Source organism: Triticum urartu, chromosome 5A, assembly GCF_056163025.1.
Source record: "Triticum urartu cultivar PI428250 chromosome 5A, HENAU_Tu73, whole genome shotgun sequence".
NCBI lineage: Eukaryota > Viridiplantae > Streptophyta > Magnoliopsida > Poales > Poaceae > Triticum > Triticum urartu.
Genome location: NC_141877.1, coordinates 668,931,610 through 668,951,850, shown reverse-complemented (window position 1 = coordinate 668,951,850; position 20,241 = coordinate 668,931,610). Strand labels below are relative to the sequence as shown.

The following is a 20,241-nucleotide window of genomic DNA, read 5'->3' as shown; positions in this document are numbered from 1 at the left end:
TAAAAATGGGCTAAAATTGTAATTTCAAGGTATATATATATATATATATATATATATATATATATATATATATATATACCATATTGTGTGAAGCTTTGCGAGAATGATCACTACTATATCAACATTGTTTTTGAATAATGTTTTCAAACTTTTTTGGACACTTTAATTTCCATACAAAATTTGACCAAAAAGGGGTTATTTACTATGCTGACGTGGCTTCTAACTGGGATGTGGACTGGCTACTAAACGGGTCAAAAACAGAGTCTACTCAGCAAAAACTTATTCCAGGGAAGAGAAGGATTGATTCCTAGCCGGTTTTGATAGTTTAGGGTTGATTCTTAGACTGTTTCAGAGTTTAGGGTTGAATCTTAGACAAATTGAAGAGTTTAAGGCTGTAATATTGACTTGTCTCATAAGTATTCTTACCAATAGGAAACAAGTTTTTTATTACATGCATGCATATGAAATATCTTCTCGTTGCATGGGGCGGAAACAGGAAGAAAAAAACGAGCAATTTCATTGGAAGCTAGCTACATATCAAGGATATATACATCGGACAGAAAAACGAGTGGACGTACTAGATAATCTCTAGGATGTTTCTCACATGCATGCATATGCCGTCCAGATCGGTACGCTAACAGGCCACAAGCGTGGCCCACAAACAAAAACAGCCAGCGCTAGCTAACAACGCAACATTGATCTAGAACATATCTCAGTTTGTGAGCTAGCTTAGCTATGGCTTACCCTGGTCCAGGAGGCATTTGGAACCCAGCTTTCCCATCGACTAGCTTTATAAAACCAAACAACGATATACTACATCGAGAAAAGAAAAAATAAAGGACCACCGCCCGGAGCCCACAGCGGCTACATAGCACCAAAGCTACAGATCCCCACCAAGATTGTCAGAATCACGATTTTAAATCAGATCAGAGCTCTGATGGTAGAATCGCAAATCATAAAATCTTCATTATCAGGATCGTAAAAATGTAGATTCTATGAACTAAAATCGTAGAATCAGAGGGGTTAGTTTGGATAGTAAAGTCGTAGAATCGTAGAACAGAATCGCGATTCTGACAACCTTGATCCCCACCGGTTCTAGCCATTGTTATTTTCTCCTTTTTATTTCACTAGCACATATGCTCGTGCGTTGCAATGGAGAGAAAACTACCGGTTTTAGCCATTGTTATGTGCAAGCCCAAGGTCCTGTAGGGAATTTGTTACGCTGAAAATTCTAGTTGTCTCGTCCACCATAGTGACCAACAATACAACATAGGATAGTGCCACCTTGTGGCAGGGATGCACACAAGAAAGCTAGAAAAAAAATGCATATCAACCTGGCATTAAGCACATATGCTCGTCCTTGCAACGGAAGATAAAATTATCGGTTCTAAGGAAGTACAACACCCAGTAGCAATTCGGTGAAAAAAATGCATGTTTTTTTTTGACCATTTACAGTAGGGAAAAATCCCTACTGTGATATTTTTTCATTAATAGTGAGGGGTTAGAAAGGTCTTACCAGATGGCATGATCATGCCAGTTACAATGAGTTAGTAAGGACAGGTTTGCATAAGAAAATCTACATGCTATCGAGCCATGAAATCATGCCCTCCTTGATATTAGGCTTAGCCCTGATCATAGTGTCTTTAAAATATCCCATGAAATTGATCCTGCATTGTGTTAAGGAACATCTCGTGCCTTCAAATATTTCATCATTTCTTTGATTCCAAATGGCCCAGCATCCTGTGATAAGAATTTCCATGAAGAATTTCCATTTATATCTATTTTTTGCATCCATGATCATCATATTGATGTTTAAATCAATGTTCCATTCCACACCAATACTCCACCAGAAACTCTGGCTAAAGGGGAAACCAAACAGAAGGTGAGTTCTGTCTTCCATTGATTGATCTCTACATAATGCACATGTGGTAGAATCCAGTGGATAATTATTCCTTATAAGTAGCTCACAGGTGTTTGTTATATCATTTAGAGCCAGCCAACAAAAAAAATTGTGTCTAGGGAGACAACATGACTTCCATATCCATTGAATTGGCAGAGGGTCTTGATGGTTTCCCATTAGGATCTCATAGATTTTTTTTGCAGAATATTTTGAATTGCCCCACATAAAAGTCCATATGTCATGTTCTTGTGTACCTCTGATTTCATCAAGCTGCTCAGATAAAATAATGAATTGATCATATGCAATCATGGATAATGGCAATTGAAAAAGGCTGCTGTAATTTGCAACAAAGTTTTCATCATGGATAGTGATATTATTGTTTCTAGTAAATGAATGCATCTCAGCCCATTTCCTGCTTAGGATACTTCCTTTCCATATCTCCTCCCATAACATAATGGTGTCACCTTTTTTGATCTGACATGTGGCCAATCCCCTGTATAAGTCAGTTAATTTAACACAGTCTCTCCACCAAAATGGTCCTTTATTATTGCTATTGTGTGGGACATTGTTTTTTGAGTAGTAAGCCTGCCATACAAGATTGACCCATGGGATGCCTTCTTTATTGTAGAATTTGTGTAAATGTTTGATCATTAAGGCAATGTTTTGAACTCTGAGATTGAGGATACCTAGTCCTCCTTGCCTTTTTGGTCCACATATCATCTTCCAACTAGCAAGACAATTTCCTTTCATCTTAATGTCTTTCCCATACCAAAGGAAGTTTCTGCTGGATTTATTAACATGATCTAAAATTATGTAATGAACTTTAAAAGTGCACATTGCAAAACAGGCATGGATGCAATGACATAGTTTACATATGCCAATCTGCCGTCATAATTCATTAAGTTTGCAATCCCAGATAGTCTCTTATCAATTCTTGATATGATGGGCATGAGATCACATGAACAGAGGGCTTGGTGGTGCCCAGAAGTAATCCCAGATAGGTAAATGGAAGACTTTCAAGTTTGCATTCAAATTTATCATCCAGTTCCAGGCTAGTAGCATGATCTATGTTGATAGGCACAATGGATGACTTACTGTAATTGACATGAAGGCCAGCTGACATACTAAATATTTGGAGCAGAGTTTGAAGGTGCATCAGTTGATCTTTGCCAGCAGGCATAATAAGCAAAGTATCATGAGTATATTGTGTTGGGAAATGTAGCATGCAATTTCAAGAACTTTCCTACGCTCATGCAAGATATATCTAGGAGATGCATAGCAATGAGAGAGGGAGAGTGTGTCCACGTACCCTCATAGACCGAAAGCGGAAGAGTTTGACAACGCGGTTGATGTAGTCAAACTTCTTCTCGTTCCGACCGATCAAGCACCGAACGTACATCACCTCTGAGTTCTGCACACGTTCAGCTCGATGACGTCCCTCGAACTCTTGATCCAGCAATGTGTCGAGGGAGAGTTACGTCAGCACGACGGTGTGGTGATGGTGATGGTGAAGTGATCCGCGCAGGGCTTCGCCTAAGCACTACGTGAATATGATCAGAGGCGCAAACTGCGAAGGGGGGAGCCGCACACGGCTAACAACTGTTGATATATGTGTTCTAGCGGTGCTCCCCCCACATATATATAGGTTGGAGGGGAGGACAAGCACCCAAGGGGGCACCCCAAGTAGGAGGAATCCTACTTGGGCGCCTCCCAATTCGGCCTCCCCCCTTACCATATCTTCCGGAGGGAGAATGAAGGAGGAGGGAGGAGGGAAGGAAGGGGGAGGCCAAATCCCTCCCCTTCCTTTCCCTCTCCTCCTCTTTTCCCTATTCTCCTATTTCGGCCTACATGGGCCGCACCATCCCCTTAGGGGCTGGTCTGTCCCCTTCTTGGCCAATTAGGCCCATGTAGTTGCCGAGGGGATGCCCGGAACCCCTTCCGATGACCCGATATCACTACTAGGGAAAAGCCTAGCAGTAGCGCGGGTTTTAGGCCTACCAGTAGCGCAGGTGGCAGCGCTACTAGTACGACGCTATAGCTAAAGGTTAGTAGTAGCGTGGTCTTAACCGCGCTACTGCTATATCCACTTTGTAGTAGCTCTTCCTTGAAAGGGCACTACTCGTAATTACTAGCAGCCCCTCTTGCGGCCCGCGCTACTACTACTATTTCGTATTATATTTCTTTTTTATTTCATGTTGTATTCATACACCTTTATACAAGTTTTCATACAACAACAATTTGGAAATTGTTTTTACATCATAATGAGTTATTACATCACTGGGTGAAAGAAGCGTGGACTAGTTTCAAGTGGATGGACATCCACTTGAAACTAATCTGTGGTTCTTTCACCCAATGATATAATAAATTTCATCATCATATCATTAACAACTTATCATCATAATACATCATTGTCATATAACACCTCCTTATGATCATCATTTTCATCAATGAGACATCATATAGCAAGTTGGTCACTAGTCATAATCACAACTCCTCCTCATCATCAACTCTAACACATTGTACCACATAATAACACATTGTACCTAGGACCTAATTCTCTCTGATAGGACCTACTACCTTCTGTTAGGTAAAATAGCATAAAACAATATAGGCCTTGACTCTCCATTATGGAGAATGGAGATTATCCTGTCTCCAATTCTTTCCTTTCACACAATGTTGCTTCCAAGTAGCTCGTTACGACTGACCATACATTTTTTCCATTCTTTGATTTTCATGCCTTCACCGGTTTTAGAAATCCGATATGGACATGTGTGATTCGTAGGATGACCTGGCAGTATGTTCAAAACATCAAGGCGACCATTCTGAAACATTAGATGAGGCACACATTCCTTCGGGATTTTCTGTTGAAAAACATAGTAATAACTTCGTAGTTAGCAATGTAGTTCACTTTTAGAAGAATTTATGAAAAACATGCACGGATGTCGTAATAGTAAAAAATCTTACCATGAAATCTCCATGGATGTTACCATGGTTCAACACGTGCACTAGTGGCACGTATTGACCATAATGTGGAGGAGTTTGATAATAGATATTGTAATTCTCAAGATCAGGAAAAAATGCGGTCAGATGATTTTTCTCCTGATAAGTTAATTCCAAGCCATCGGTGTAGTAGGTTTTGTCTACCATCTTCCGCACATTCTTTGAAGAATGAAAATAAGCTATCAATGGAAATAAGCTGTCAACTATTTTGAAATAAACAATATAAATTACTTAATAACTATGTTTGAGAAACTGACATAGCGGTAGAATTAGAAGCGTATCAACAAGGACCCAAATGTCCATATTGTCTTGGGCGATGTCAGGATCACCAAGATCCATGGTGACAAGCATACCCTCATAAAAACCATACATCTTGCAAAGTAATTCCCAATTTGTGCAACAAAAATGGGTTACGCTATCATAATTGTACAGATTTACTTCAAAATCCATACCATGATGGGACCTTAGGTGAATTTTCTTTGTTTCCATACTTTCATGATCTTGAAAATCCATCATCTCCAAGACATAGCGTCTTGCATGGCATGGATAAGCTAGTCGAATTGTAAAAGATGAAAATTACACGTTGAAATAGTTGAAGTAGTGCTTAATTACGAAAAAAACACTTGTCGTCGTTGCGTAACGTTTCAACATCAAAGGTCTCCTCGAGCTTAATGCTGAAGCGCCAATCTTCGTCCAGGCGAGGCCTGTCGCACAGACCTCGGCCGTCGTTGCACCAGTCGCTCTCCCCTAGGGGACTTTTGTCGTCCGATGACAACATTTCCTATATTCATAATTCAAAGATTAAACTTGTACAATTAAATATATGTACTACAAAAACTAAATTAGATCATTATTATTCATCACGGGTTCACTATAAGTCTGCCGAGTCTTTTCTTGAAAACTCTCAGCTCACGTTGTGTATATATTCGACCACCAAGATATTTCCTACACACTACTAGGGAAAAGGCTAGCAGCATCGCGGGTTATATGTATATCAGTAGCGTGGGGACCGGCCCTATTAATAAGGCGCTATAGCTAACCCATAGCAGTAGCGCGTGCACACCCGCGCTACTGGTATAGAAGTGTAGCAGCAACGCGCTTCGTGGAAGCTCGCTACTGCTAATAGCTCTAGCGCTCTTTTCCTGGACGCGCTACTGCTACTGTGGCGCTTCTGCTAACTTTTCTCCACTTGCTACTGCTAATTTTAGTAGTTTTTTTTCTGTATATTTGTTTTGTATTTGAACAGGCTTTATAGAAGAATCTTTAGCAGATACAAATGTCATCATGATACACATACAAATGGTTGCGAGACCACAAATGTAATCATAGCATATACATACAAATAGTCTCATCATAATCATCATCCAACAGAAAGTGATATCTCGTCATCATCTCGAAAATACATGCAAGTCTCGAATACTTGCAACTACAACGTCATCCATCTAAACAATGATATACGCGAGAAGAGCTATCACTATGAGTGAGAGCGGAACTATGCAGTACATGAGGCGGCGGTTACGAGTCATGTCTCGCGCTAGCATGAACCTCAAGTAACTAGCTTGAGCTTCTTGTCTGGTTTTGAAGCCTTTATGGCTGGCGCCCGAGACCCCATTCACTTGCGCTTGACACCCAGGCCACTCGTTGTACACCCCCGGAACCTTCCCTTTGTACACAACATAGCACCGCCATCTCGCCATCAAGAAACTAGGTACCTGTTAGAGATGCATCTTCATTAACATGATGTACAATCATATGCAACAAAATATATTAAAGCAACACGGAAAAGAAAGGGTTAATTAGCAACTAGATGCAATATACAGTACGCAAACTAATTAACTAGAGGTACGCAGGTCATCGTACCAAAACAAACAAGGTAGCGTTACGCAAGTTCGACAGGGACCGTGGACATCACAAAGTTTCATCGCTATAGAATGTATACAAGTTCAACCGACACATATCATCATCATCGGCATCGTAAATCACTAGAAGTTACATGCTTCCATATCATCAAGGATGGACCCTAGCTTCTTGAACGGCGTGAGGTCTTGACGTTGCATGCCTATGCGAGTTCGGACGTCAGCTCACGATATAGGGCCGTGGTGGAACATGCCCTTCTCATCGACAACTTCTTTCATGATGATCGTCGCAATGTCCCTTTGGATGCGAAAGAAGTCATCTCTAAGTTTATAATCCGCTTCTCCATGAGATTCTAGCCACTTGTGGATATGTTCATCACTTCTTCTTGTCATGCGAAGCTTTTGGTGATCCGTGTTGAACTCAATCATGAGATGGAAGATGTAGAATCCATCCTTCTTGCTTGGTTTTGGGACATGGATGTAGCAGAAGTTCGTTTTATGCATGAAACCCATCTTCTTGTTCCTTTGTTTCCTGATCTGATGTGGCCACCTCTAATGCTGAAGCCTTGGAGAGCATCATCTAGAATATTCATTATGTGGGTGTAGTCCTTCTTCTCGTAGTCTCTGGGAGGGTCGAAATACACGGCGTGGGAGACTCGCAGGTAAAGAACAATAAGGACGGTGCGCCCGTTGCTGCATTAGTATCATCATCGAGGCCGACCTGCAAACCTTGACTTTGCATTTTCTTAGCAGTCAAAAGGTTGAGGTACTCTTGTTCACCCTCATAATCCATCTCATATGCATCTTGGTTAGAAGGCCCAGTTTCTTCGTTGCTCGACATGTTTCCTATGATTGAGTCTCCTCGTTTAATTCTAAAACTATTAAAAAAATGAGAAATGACATAAAAATAAATCTATGTTTGCCGGAATGTCATTTCCCAGCACTCGATATGCCTGCTATCTAGCACAAATCATGCCAAAATTCACGGAAAATTTCGGCATGTCCTTTGCTAAAAAATGGACATATTGAGCTCCTGAAATTCACCGGAACGGAAATGAATCAACATTCCGGCGTAACATAGGCCACTCGGATCATTTACCCAGCACATAATCATCATGTCCAAATGACATGTCTAAATTTCCAAATATGACATGTCCAAAACATCACATGTCCACATATCACATGTCCACTTCAAATTTGCATATAAAAGGAAGAAAAATATGGAATTTGCAGACAAACCTAGCCAAATTCATAACTAAATATATAACCTAATTAACCATCTGCCTAACTAAAACCTAACTAAATTAACCAAAAGACCTAGCTACCAGAGAGAGGAGGAGAGGTGGGGGGCTTATAGAGGGTGCAGGCCCGACGACGGCCGAGGTTGGGAGGGGTCGGGGTCGGACTTGAGCGCCGGGGTCGGGGTCGGGGCCGGGGCCGTGGGCGAGCACCGGGGTTGGGGTCGGGGGCCGGAGCCGGTGCCGGGGTCGGTCGGCGTCGGGGTCGGAGGCGAGCGCGGAGGCGCGGCGAGGGCTCCAGCGGCACGATGGGGGAAGAGAGAGTTTGGGGATTTGGGGGAAAAGAGGCGGGATGAAGAGAGGAGTGGGGATTTTCGGGGTTAAGTGGGCATAGTAGTAGCGCGGTTAGGCAAAACGCGCTATAGCTACTCCAGGTAGCTATAGCGGTTTCGTGTAGAAACTGCTACTACTACCTTGACTAGCTATAGCTCTTTTCTCAAAAAAGCGCTGCTGCTATAACCAGTACCTATATTAGGAACATATATATTGCATCATTGGACCCATGCATAATAATGGCTAAGTGTGTATACAAAATAGGAACATATATATTACATCATTTGACTGATAACATACAGTTCCTCAGCGTTGACGTTTTCGTTTTTGAGTCAGCTTATTTCCCTTCTTGTTTGTTGAAGAATATATTACGTCATTTGACCGATAGAAGTTGTTCAACGCTCTCCACTGGCTTCCATCCTTGACGTGTCTCAGCTTCGGATCATCTCCATCGTAGGGCTTCTTCCTCTCCCCGTGCCAACGCATTAGCTTTGCTTCCTTGGGATCTACAAAATACCGCTGGAGACGGGGCGTGATCGGTAAGTACCATACAACTTTCTGGGGACATTTCTTCCCGACCTTCTTGTATCGAGAAGCATTGCACACCGGACAACTTGTTTTTTCCGGGTGCTCCTTCCGATAAATTATGCAATCGTTGATGCATGCATGGTATCTAACATGCGGCAGATCAAGAGGGCACACGATCTTCTTGGCCTCATCAACACTAGTATGACATAGATTCCCCGCGGGAAGAACATCCTTTAGGTACTTGAGATGCTCATCGAGGCTAGTGTCTGTCCATTTGTTTTTAGCCTTAGTCTTCAGGAGTTGGAGCGTGAAACTCAAGCGGGTCACCTCAGGATTGCAACCATTGTACAATGGAGTGTTCAAGTCTACCACTAGTTGCTCCAGCTTAGCCTCCTCTCTAGAAGCAGCTCTCTCAGTACTCGTCTCCTTGCGAAGCAGTGCTTGAACATGAGGGTCCCGCACGATTGAACTTACTACCGACGAACTCTGCTGCGTGGAGTCCATGTTCTTTCCGCCGCCATGTCTGGCCCCTTCTACTCCGCCATGTCCGGCCACTTCTCCGCCGCCATGTCCGGCCCCTTCTCCGCCGCCATGTCCAGCCTCTTCCCCGCCACCATTATCGATCATCTCTTCGTCTTGCCCCGTGTCGTCATCACCTGCCCCGTCGGTGTCCTCAACATCGTCATCCTAATATTCAATTATCCACCGAGTATAGCCAACCATCAAACCAGTCATGGGCAGGTGCACTTCGACACGACCATCATCATAGGGTTCGAGCCAAACTATTCCTTTGCATTTTCGACACGGACATAAAACCTTTGTTCGGTTATTTTCTTTCATGTCCTGCACCGCCGACCGCAAGCACCTGTCCACTATCGTTCCACCGACCATCATGACCGTTTGCATGGTAATAATAAACAAATTGATTATAAAAATGCATGCATGCATCAAAGTCATACAAAAATTCGGCATGACCTTCCCTAGAGTTTGCCCGGAATTCGCCGAAACAGAAATAAATCGACATTTCGGCAAAACATAGGCAACTCAAAAGCACAATTTGGCGTCAACACATGCCACACACACAATTTCCATCATATTTCCCAATTATCACATCACACACACATACACATGTTTCCATTTTGCAAAAGCAGGAAATTTTAATCACCTCTATCTCGAGATCGAGCACACGGTGGAGATGATGATGTAGGGAGATCAAAAGTGCACAAAGCTCTTCTTGACAAAGATAGATCTATTTAGGAGGCAAATAGGTCACTTAACTAAATGCTACATCTACCTAGCTAGCTAATTTGGGAGGAGACAACTTCAACTAGTGGAGGGGGAAGGAAAAAGAGAAAGAAGATGCATTAATGCAGGTGGTGTAGTTAGCTAGGAGTAATGAAGAGAGAGAAAGGTAGGTAGAAGAGGTAGAGTAATGAGGGGAGAAGTATTGAGGAAGAAGAAGAGTGAGAGAGGGAGGATGTGGGAGGTAGGGCAAAGGGAGGAGAGGAGATGGGGGAGGGGAGGACTGGTGGAAAAAGGTGGTGGGGTTGCGTCTTAGCAGTAGTGCGGGAGGAAAAACGCGCTACTGCTAAGAGCATAGCAGCAGCGCCCTTTCCTCACACGCGCTACTGGTAAACGGGCCAACCGTGTGGACAATTTCGAAATTAGCAGCAGTGACGTGACTAAAAAGCGTGCTACTACTATTGCATTAGCAGTAGCGCGCTTCATGATGCCACGCTGCTGGTAAACATAGCTTGGTGTGTACCGTCGGTCGATTTTTGTAGCAGCACGGTTTAGACATCACACATTACTGCTAAAGTTACATCAGTAGCGTTGTTTTCCTAAGCTCGCTACTTCTAATTAGCAGTAGCACCTCTTTTTGTGTCGCGCTGCTGCTAAGATTCTGTGTATAAGGTTTTCCCTAGTAGTGACATATTCTAGCACAAGTCATGCCAGAATTCACTGAAAAATTGGGCATGACCTTTGCTAAAAAAGGACATATCGAGCGCCTGAAATTTGCCGGAAGGGAAATTAATCAACACTCTAGCAAAACATAGGGCACTCGGAGGTGTAACCTGCAAACATGACCGGCCACTTAGGCAAGCACATATCCTATTTGAGCAACACATGATATACATGTTTTTATCTACCTCATGTGAGCATTCAAACTTGATGGTCATTGCATTTCAATGGTTGAAACTATGAACAAAAACATTTCAAAATATCTTATAGGACTCATATTGACATGGAGATTTGGCTGTTCTCACCTCGAGGTCGGTGGGGGTTGGTGACGGGGACGACAACAGGGATGATGGAGGGGCTCCTTGATTTCCGCAAAAACAAAAACCCTATAAGCCATCAACTAATCAAATGCACACGCCTTGCATAGTGGGCTCCAATTTGAGCATTCAAATAGGAATACTTCTCCAATTTGAGCATTCCGTAAGAAAAAGAAATCGTAAAGTAAATAAGTATTCAAATTAGCATGCATTCAATAAGCAAAACTAAATCATCTCTTGCGTCTGTACATCGTCGAATATTATCACTAATACATCTTGAATAATATCATACATATAATATCACTAATACAACTAAAACCCTAGCGAACGATAGGTATCGGCGCGGGTGGTGGACACCCAAAGAGAAGGAACCATCACAGGATCATAGCTCCAGTGAGATCCTTGAAGAACCTGCCAGGTATTGGAGAACCCGCCCTCCAACGCAACCATGTAGTGATGAATGTGCTCGTCCTCCTCGCTGACACGGTGACGTACCACCTCCGCGGGGGACGAAAGTCCCCGCACCATCAATGGCCCACGCGACCGCCACGAAACAAGGTTCGGGTCAACGACGGGCTGGCTCCTCACCAATCTGCGCCCCCCAGTAGGTAGCACCTCCCAGTACCAGCCCGGCGGAGCCCAGTCCCGGACATGGCCCCTCTGATCAAGCAGGTGTCCTCCGCCGAGTCGACGACGAGGATGCGGGATAGGCATCGTCGACGTCGATGCAGGAATAATTGCTTTAACTTAAAAAACAAATGTGACATGTTCAAAATATGACATGTCCACTTCAACGAATCAACCTAGAATACTGTTAAATACACTTAAACATAAACTAGTTCTATTAATTTTCTTACTAAAAATAAACTAGTTCTATTAATTTTCTTACTAAAAATAAACTAGTTCTATTAATTTTCTTACTAAAAAGAAACTAGTTCTATAGTAAAATTTTAATTAGATCATCAAATCTCATATACCTAAATTTTCTTACTAAAAATAAACTAGTTCTATTAATTCAACTAAACACTTACTATAAATAGAAATAAAGTAGTTCTTACTAAAACTAAACTAGTTCTATTAATTTTCTTACTAATTCTATTAAACACTTACTAAAAACAGTAAAAAAACTATATTGTATTTTTTTTCTCTAAACTAAACCCTACTGCCCTAATTAACATCTAGTTAAACCCTACTGCCCTAGTTCTTAAGCATCTACAAGTACTTACTAATTAGATGAACCCTACCTAGGTACTTAAGCATCTACAACTACTTAAGCACCCATTGATGAACCCTAGGAATTTGTCCTAAAAACTAATTAAGCATGTACAACTACTGCCCTAATTAACATCTAGTTTACAATTAAGCATCAACAACTATTGCCCTAATTAGCATCTAATTTGATGAACCCTAACTAATTTTATGAACTCTAAAATTTGATGAACCCTAGGAACCCTAGCTAGCAAGAGGTAGGGGAGGAGGAGGAAGTGTAGGCATGCTCACCTCGGGCGCCACCAGAGTTACGGAGGGACTGAGGGAGGGGCAGGTGGCGTTGAGGTCGGGGTCAGGGCTCGGGCGGGCGGCGGATGGCGGCAATGTAGGGCGGCGTCGAGGGCGTGCGGAGGGCGATGAGAGAGTGCGCGGTGGCCGACGGCGATGCTGGGCGCCGACGACGGCGATGGTAGACAAGTTGGATTTCGGGAAAGTGTCCGTGGGGAAGAAGAACCGCGCGGTTAAGTGAAAAATAGCAGTAGCGCGGTCCAGGAAAAGCGCTACTGCTACATTAGATGTAGCTAACTTAGCTATAGCGCTGGCCGAGTAAATGCACTACTGCTAAGTTAGCTATAGGGACTGTCCTCAAAGCACGCTGCTGCTACATCTTTCTCCTTTATTTTTATTTTTCTTTTATTTTGCTTCACATTTTATTTTTTTTCCTTCCCCTTTTTCTATTTCTTTCATTTTCATTTACTTTTCTATATGTCTTTTATTTTATTTTCCATTCGTTAGCAGTAGCGCTTTCTGCGTAAAACACACTGCTACAACAACTTTAGCAGCAGTACGTTTTTCTTAAACTCGCTACTACTATTGGTATCCTGGCGAGAATAGTAGGGTAATTGTAGTGGTAGCGCTTCTTCCCTGAGACGCGCTACTTCTATAAACTTAGCTGTAGCGCGTGTGTTTACCACGCGCTAGTGGTAAGTAGTAGTAGCGCTTCTTTTTGACACGCGCTACTGGTAAGATTCTGTGTATTAGGTTTTCCCTAGTAGTGTATGTACCCGGTACCCTAGAACACTTTCGGTGTCCGAATATCATCGTCCTATATATGAATCTTTACCTCTCGTCCATTTCGAGACTTCTCGTCATGTCCGTGATATCATCCGGTACTCCGAACAATATTCGGTCACCAAATCACATAACTCATATAATACAAAATCGCCATCGAACATTAAGCATGCGGACCCTACGGGTTCGAGAACTATGTAGACATGATTGAGACACCTCTCCTGTCAATAACCAGAAGTAGAACCTGGATGCTCATATTGGTTCCTACATATTCTATGAAGATCTTTATCTGTCATACCACAATGACAATATACGTTATTCCCTTTGTCATCGGTATGTTACTTGCCCGAGATTCGATCGTTGGTATCTTCATACCTAGTTCAATCTCGTTATCGGCAAGTCTATTTACTTGTTCTGTAATGCATTATCCAGCAACTAACTCATTAGTCACATTGCTTGCAAGGTTTATTGTGATGTGCATTATCGAGAGGGCCCAGAGATACATCTCCGATACTCAGAGTGACAAATCCTAATCTCGATCTATGCCAAGTCAACAAACACCTTCGAAGATACCTGTAGAGCATATTTATAACCACCGAGTTATGTTGTGATGTTTGATAGCACACAAGGTATTCCTCTAGTATCCGGGAGTTGCATAATCTCATAGTCAAACGAATATGTATATGACATGAAGAAAGCAATAGCAATAAAACTGAACGATCAATATTCTGAGCTAACAGATGGGTCTTGTCCATCACATCATTCTCCTAATGATGTGATCCATTCATCAAATGACAATACATGTTTACGGTTAGGAAACTTAACCATCTTTGATTAACGAGCTAGTCTAGTAGAGGCTTACTAGGGACACGGTGTTTTGTCTATGTATCCACACATGTATCAAGTTTTCAGTTAATAAAATTCTAGCATGAATCATAAACAGTTATCATGATATAAGGAAATATAAAATAACAACTTTATTATTGCCTCTAGGGCATATTTCCTTCAGTCTCCCACTTGCACTAGAGTCAATAATCTAGTTCAGATCGCCATGTGAGTTAACACCAATAGTTTACATCTTTTTGTGATTAACACCCATAGTTCACATCGCCATGTGACTAACACCCAAAGGGTTTACAAGAGTCAATAATCTAATTCACATCGCTATGTGATTAACACCCAAAGAGTACTAAGGTGTGATCATGTTTTCTTGTGAGAGAAGTTTGGTCAACAGGTCTGCCATATTCAGATCCGTATGTATTTTGCAAATTTCTATGTCCACAATGCTCTGCATGGAGTTACTCTAGCTTATTGCTCCCACTTTCAATATGTATCCAGATCGAGACTTAGAGTCATCCAGATCGGTCTCAAAGCTTGCATCGACGTAACTCTTTACGACAAACTCTTTATCACCTCCATAACTGAGAAATATTTCCTTAGTCCTCTTAGGATAATTTTGACCGATGTCGAGTGATCTAATGCTAGATCACTATTGTACCCCCTTGCCAAACTCACGACAAGGTACACAATAGATCTGGTACACAACATTGCATACTTTATAGAACCTATGGCTGAGGCATAGGGAATGACTTTCATTCTCTCTCTATCTTATGCCGTGGTCGGGCTTTGAGTCTTACTCAACTTCACACCTTAAGACACAGGCAAGAACTCCTTCTTTGACCGATCCATTTTGAACTCCTTCAAAATCTTGGCAAGGTATGTACTCATTGAAAAATCTTATCAATCGTCTTGATCTATCTTTATAGATATTGATGCCTAATATATAAACAGCTTCACCGAGGTCTTTCATTAAAAAAATCTTATTTAAGTATTCTTTTATGCTATCTAGGAATTCTATATCATTTCTAATCAACAATATGTCATCCACATATAATATCAGAAAGGCTATAGAGCCCCCACTCACTTTCTTATAAATACAGGCTTCACCATAAGTCTGTATAAAACCATATTCTTTGATCACCTTATCAAAGCGCATATTCCAACACCAAGATGCTTGCACCAGTCCATAGATGGATCGCTGGAGTTTGCACACTTTGTTAGCACCTTTGGGATCGACAAAACCTTTTTGGTTGCATCAAATACAACTCTTCTTTAAGAAATCCATTAAGGAATGCCGTTTTGACATCCATTTGCCAGATTTCATAAAATGTGTCAATTGCTAACATGATTCGGACAGATTTAAGCATCATTACAAGTGAGAAAATCTCATTGTAGTCAACACCTTGAACTTGTCGAAAACCTTTTGTGTTGGGGATATAACTATTGGGTATGACCCGCCCAGGAGGGCCGGGTCATACCATTAGCGACTTAAAGATGAAGATGGCAGGTCATGAAGCAAGCCTATTGAAGGCCCAAGACCCAGAGGCGACTTGAGGCCCAAGAGGATGAACCGCCATATGTGTAACTTGTATTGTAAGGCAAGCTTAGTTAGTCGCCGAGCCGGACACGTTGTGTATGAGCCGCCCGGGACTCTGTAAGGGGTGACCCGGTGGCAGGTGAACTCAAGGAACAATCTTTCGAGGGCTAGGTCAAGCATATTCGCTCCCTGGTCATCGAAACCCAAGCAATACAACCTAAAGTAGGAGTAGGCTTTTACCTCGTTGAGAGTGGCCAAACCTGGGTAAACTCTTTGCGTCATTTGAACCGTTTAACCCCTTCAAGCTAACTACGTTGCGATGGCTCCACATCTAAGTCCTTTTGCTAGGGCATCTGCCGTGTTAAGTCCACGACAGTTGGCGCACACTGTGGTTCCTCCGCATGGTGGTTTCGAGTTCTTGAAGGAGGCAGCTTCGCAAGGATCAAGGGATACACCATGGGCCGGATGACCAAGAGTCGTCGCGGCAAGCTCTACATCGACGACGCTGGCTGGGGCCCCGAGGCCGGCTCAATTGAGTACGGGTACCGGGTCCCCTTTGGCAGAATCGACGTCTTCATCGGGAAGACCGGCGAGTGTAGGATCGAGAAGAGGTGTCTAGAGGGGGGGGGGGGTGAATAGACTCTTAACAAACAAAAGTAGCGGTTTTTAATTTCTTCAAGTTAAGGTGAAGTTTTAGCACAAGTTTAAACATCCACAATACATTTCAAGCAAGCATGACAAGAGTATGTGAGCAACGGAAAGTAAAGCATGCAAGTTGCAAGAATGTAAAGGGATGGCATTGGAGTGTGCAAACGCAATTGGAGACACGGAGATTTTTGGCGTGGTTCCGATAGGTGGTGCTATCGTACATCCACATTGATGGATACTTTAACCCACGAAGGGTAACGGTTGCGCGAGTCCATGGAGGGCACCACCCACGTAGGGTCCCCGAAGAAGCAACCTTGTCTATCCCACCATGGCCATCACCCACGAACGACTTTCCTCACTAGGGTAGATCTTCATGAAGTAGGAGATCTCCTTGCCTATACAAACTCCTTGGTTCAACTCCACAATCTTGTCAAAGGCTCCCAAGTGACACCTAACCAATCTAGGAGACACCACTCTCCAAAAGGTAATAGATGGTGTGTTGATGATGAACTCCTTGTTCTTGTGCTTCAAATGATAGTCTCCCCAACACTTAACTCTCTCTCTTGGATTCGGATTTGGTAGAAAGATGATTTGAGTGGAAAGCAACTTGGGGAAGGCTAGAGATCAAGATTCTTATGGTTGGAATGGAATATCTTGGTCTCAACACATGCGTAGGTCGTTCTCTCTCATAAAATGTATGCTGGAAGTGTAGGCACGTTCTGAGGGTTCTCTCCCAAATGAAGAGTGGGTGGAGGGGTATAAATAGACTCCACACAAAATCTAACCGTTACACACAATTTACCAAACTTGGAGAGACCGAATCATGAAACTCGGTCAGACTGATTTAGTTCAAAATGTGAACGTTAGGATTTTCACTGGGACCAATATGATCAACTCAGTGAGACCGATGTGCTAGGGTTAGGGTAAAACCTCAACTCGGTTTGACCGATTACACAAACTCGGTGGGACCTATTTTGGTAAAAACAAGCAAAACAGAGAGTTGGTTAGGCAAACTCGGTGGGACCGATTGCTTATCTCGGTGGGACTAAAATAATTGCAATAGGCAACAGAGAGTTTACAAGCCCATCTCGGTGAGACCGAGATCTCGTCGGTGAGACCAAACTGATTAGGGTTTCTGGCAGTGGCTATGTCAAATGAACTCGGTGATACTGGATAGATCAAATCGGTGGGGCCGAGTTTGACTATTGGTTGGGGACATATGTGGAACTAAGAAAGTGGTTGAGGGCTTTGGAGCATATCACTAAGCACTTTGAGCAAGCAAGCCATTAAGCAACACCTCATCCCCTTTTAATAGTATTGGCTTTTCCTATGGACTCAATGTGATCTTGGATCACTAAAATGAAAATGGAGAGTCTTGAGCTCTTGCCAATGTTCTGTTCTTAGCATTTGGAAGGGGAGTTACGGGAATACGGGGGAAGAAGTATATGGGCCTTATTGGGCTTTAGGGGAGAGGGAGAGGCAGGCCGCGCGCCCCCCAAGGCCTAGTCCGAATTGGACTAGGGGGAGGGGCTGCGCCCCCTCCTTCCTTCTCTTCCCTCTTCCCCTTCCTTGTCTCCTACTCCTACTACATGGAAGGACTCCTAGTTGGACTAGGAAAAGGGGAACCCTACTCCCGGTGGGAGTAGGACTCCCCTAGGGTGCGCCATAGAGAGGGCCGGCCCTCCCCTCCTCCACTCCTTTATATACGGGGGCAGGGGGCACCCCATAGACACACAAGTTGATCTTCGTGATCGATCTCTTAGCTATGTGCGGTGCCCCCCTCCACCATAATCCACCTTGATCATATCGTAGCGGTGCTTAGGCAAAGCCCTGCGTCGGTAGAACATCATCATCGTCACCACGCCGCCGTGCTGACGAAACTCTCCCTCAACACTCGGCTGGATCGGAGTTCGAGGGACATCATCGAGTTGAATGTGTGCAGAACTCGGAGGTGTCGTGCTCGGTACTTGATCGGTCGGATCGTGAAGACGTCCGACTACATCAACCGCGTTGTGCTAACGCTTCCGCTTTTGGTCTACGAGGGTACGTGGACAACACTCTCCCCTCTCGTTGCTATGCATCACCATGATCTTGCGTGTGCCTAGGAAATTTTTGAAATTACTACGTTCCCCAACACGTCTTACCAAGGTACTCATGGACGGTGGCAGCGGATTGAACCTCATTTATGAGGAAACCCTTCAAAAAATGGAAATAGACTGGAACCGCATTGAGCGAAGCAGCACAACCTTTAGAGGAATAATCCCCAGTCGGGAAGCGCGCTGTACAGGAAAAATCACACTAGATGTGGTGTTCGGCACGCGGATAATTACAGGTCCGAAGAGGTCACGTTCCATGTGGCTCCGTTCAGCAGCGGTTATCACGCTCTGCTAGGGCGGGAAGCATTCACAATCTTCCAAGCAATACCCCATTACGGGTACATGAAGCTCAAGATGCCCGGGCCTAACAGGATCATCACTCTCGCTAGTGATCCGGACATAGCACTCCGCATCGAAAACAAGACAGCCGCACTGGCCCTCGAGGCACTATCCGAATCCCTAGCTGCTGAGGAACTGACTGCGCTGCGCTCCATGGTGAATAGGGATGATGTGGTACTCGACAAAAGATCCAAGTCCACCTCCTTTAAACCGGCGGATGAAATAGTCAAATTCCAGGTACATCCAACGGACCCCAATAAAACAGCTTCCATCGGGGCATAGTTAAACCCTGATGTAGACGCCGCACTGCGAGAGTTCCTACGAGGGAACTGGGACATTTTCACCTGGCACCCTTCAGACATGCCAGGAATCCCACGCAGGCTGGCCGAGCACAGCTTAAATATCCTAAAAGGATTTTAACCTGTCAAACAAGCTCTTCAGCGTTTTTCCGAACCTAAGAGACAGGCCATGGGAGAGGAGCTAGCAAAGCTATTGGAGGCTGGATTCATCAAAGATATAAAACATCTGGACTGGCTAGCAAACCTGGTGATGGTACCAAAGAAGGAATCCTGGCGCCTGTGCGTTGATTTTAAAGACCTTAACAAGGCTTGCCGAAAGGATCCCTTCCCCCTCCCCCGCATCGATCAAATTATCGATGCTACCGCAGGACACCATTCGTTGTGTTTCCTCGATGCATATTCCGGCTACCATCAAATCAAGATGGCAGAATCAGACCAAGCCGCAACAGCATTTATCACACAATGCCCTTCGGGCTCAAAAACGCCGGCGCAACATATCAGCACATGATTCAGACATGTCTGGCAAACCAGATCGGCAAAATAGTGGAGGCATATGTAGATGATATGGTCGTCAAAACAAGACATGTCGAATCTCTAGTAGACGACTTGAGGCTCACATTTGATAACCTCCAAACATACGACATCAAGCTCAACCCGGAAAAATGCGTTTTCGGCGTTCCAGCCGGAAAGCTCTTGGGCTTCATTGTATCCGGTAGAGGAATTGAAGCAAATCCAGCCAAGATCCGAGCTCTGTCACAATTGGATATCCCAAAGGACCACAAAAAAATACAAAAGTTAACCGGATGCGTGGCGGCTCTAAGCCGCTTTATCTCCCGCTTGGGAGAAAAGGCCCTACCCCTTTACCGCCTCCTTCGGCGCACCGAACACTTCGAATGGACGGATGCAGCCATGGCCGGACTCGACAAAATAAAAGCCATATTGGCAACAAACCCAGTCCTGGACGCGCCAAACATTGGCGAACCAATGCTATTGTACATTGCAGCAACACATCAGGTTGTAAGCGCAGTGCTTGTCGTCGAATGAGAAACGGACAGACACAAATTCCCC

General features: G+C 43.7%; 1 protein-coding gene across 1 annotated transcript; it reads right to left on the bottom strand.

Moving 5' to 3' along the window:
- Positions 1–4,566: 4,566 nt before the first annotated feature.
- Positions 4,567–7,597, bottom strand: LOC147973933 (uncharacterized). The gene is made up of 5 exons (XM_087524844.1): positions 7,478–7,597; positions 5,539–5,681; positions 5,158–5,450; positions 4,865–5,079; positions 4,567–4,761 (listed from the first exon to the last, which is right to left on the bottom strand). Exons 1-5 carry the CDS (start codon positions 7,595–7,597, stop codon positions 4,567–4,569), a joined length of 966 nt encoding a protein of 321 aa, XP_087380970.1.
- Between the last annotated feature and the right edge of the window lie 12,644 nt (positions 7,598–20,241).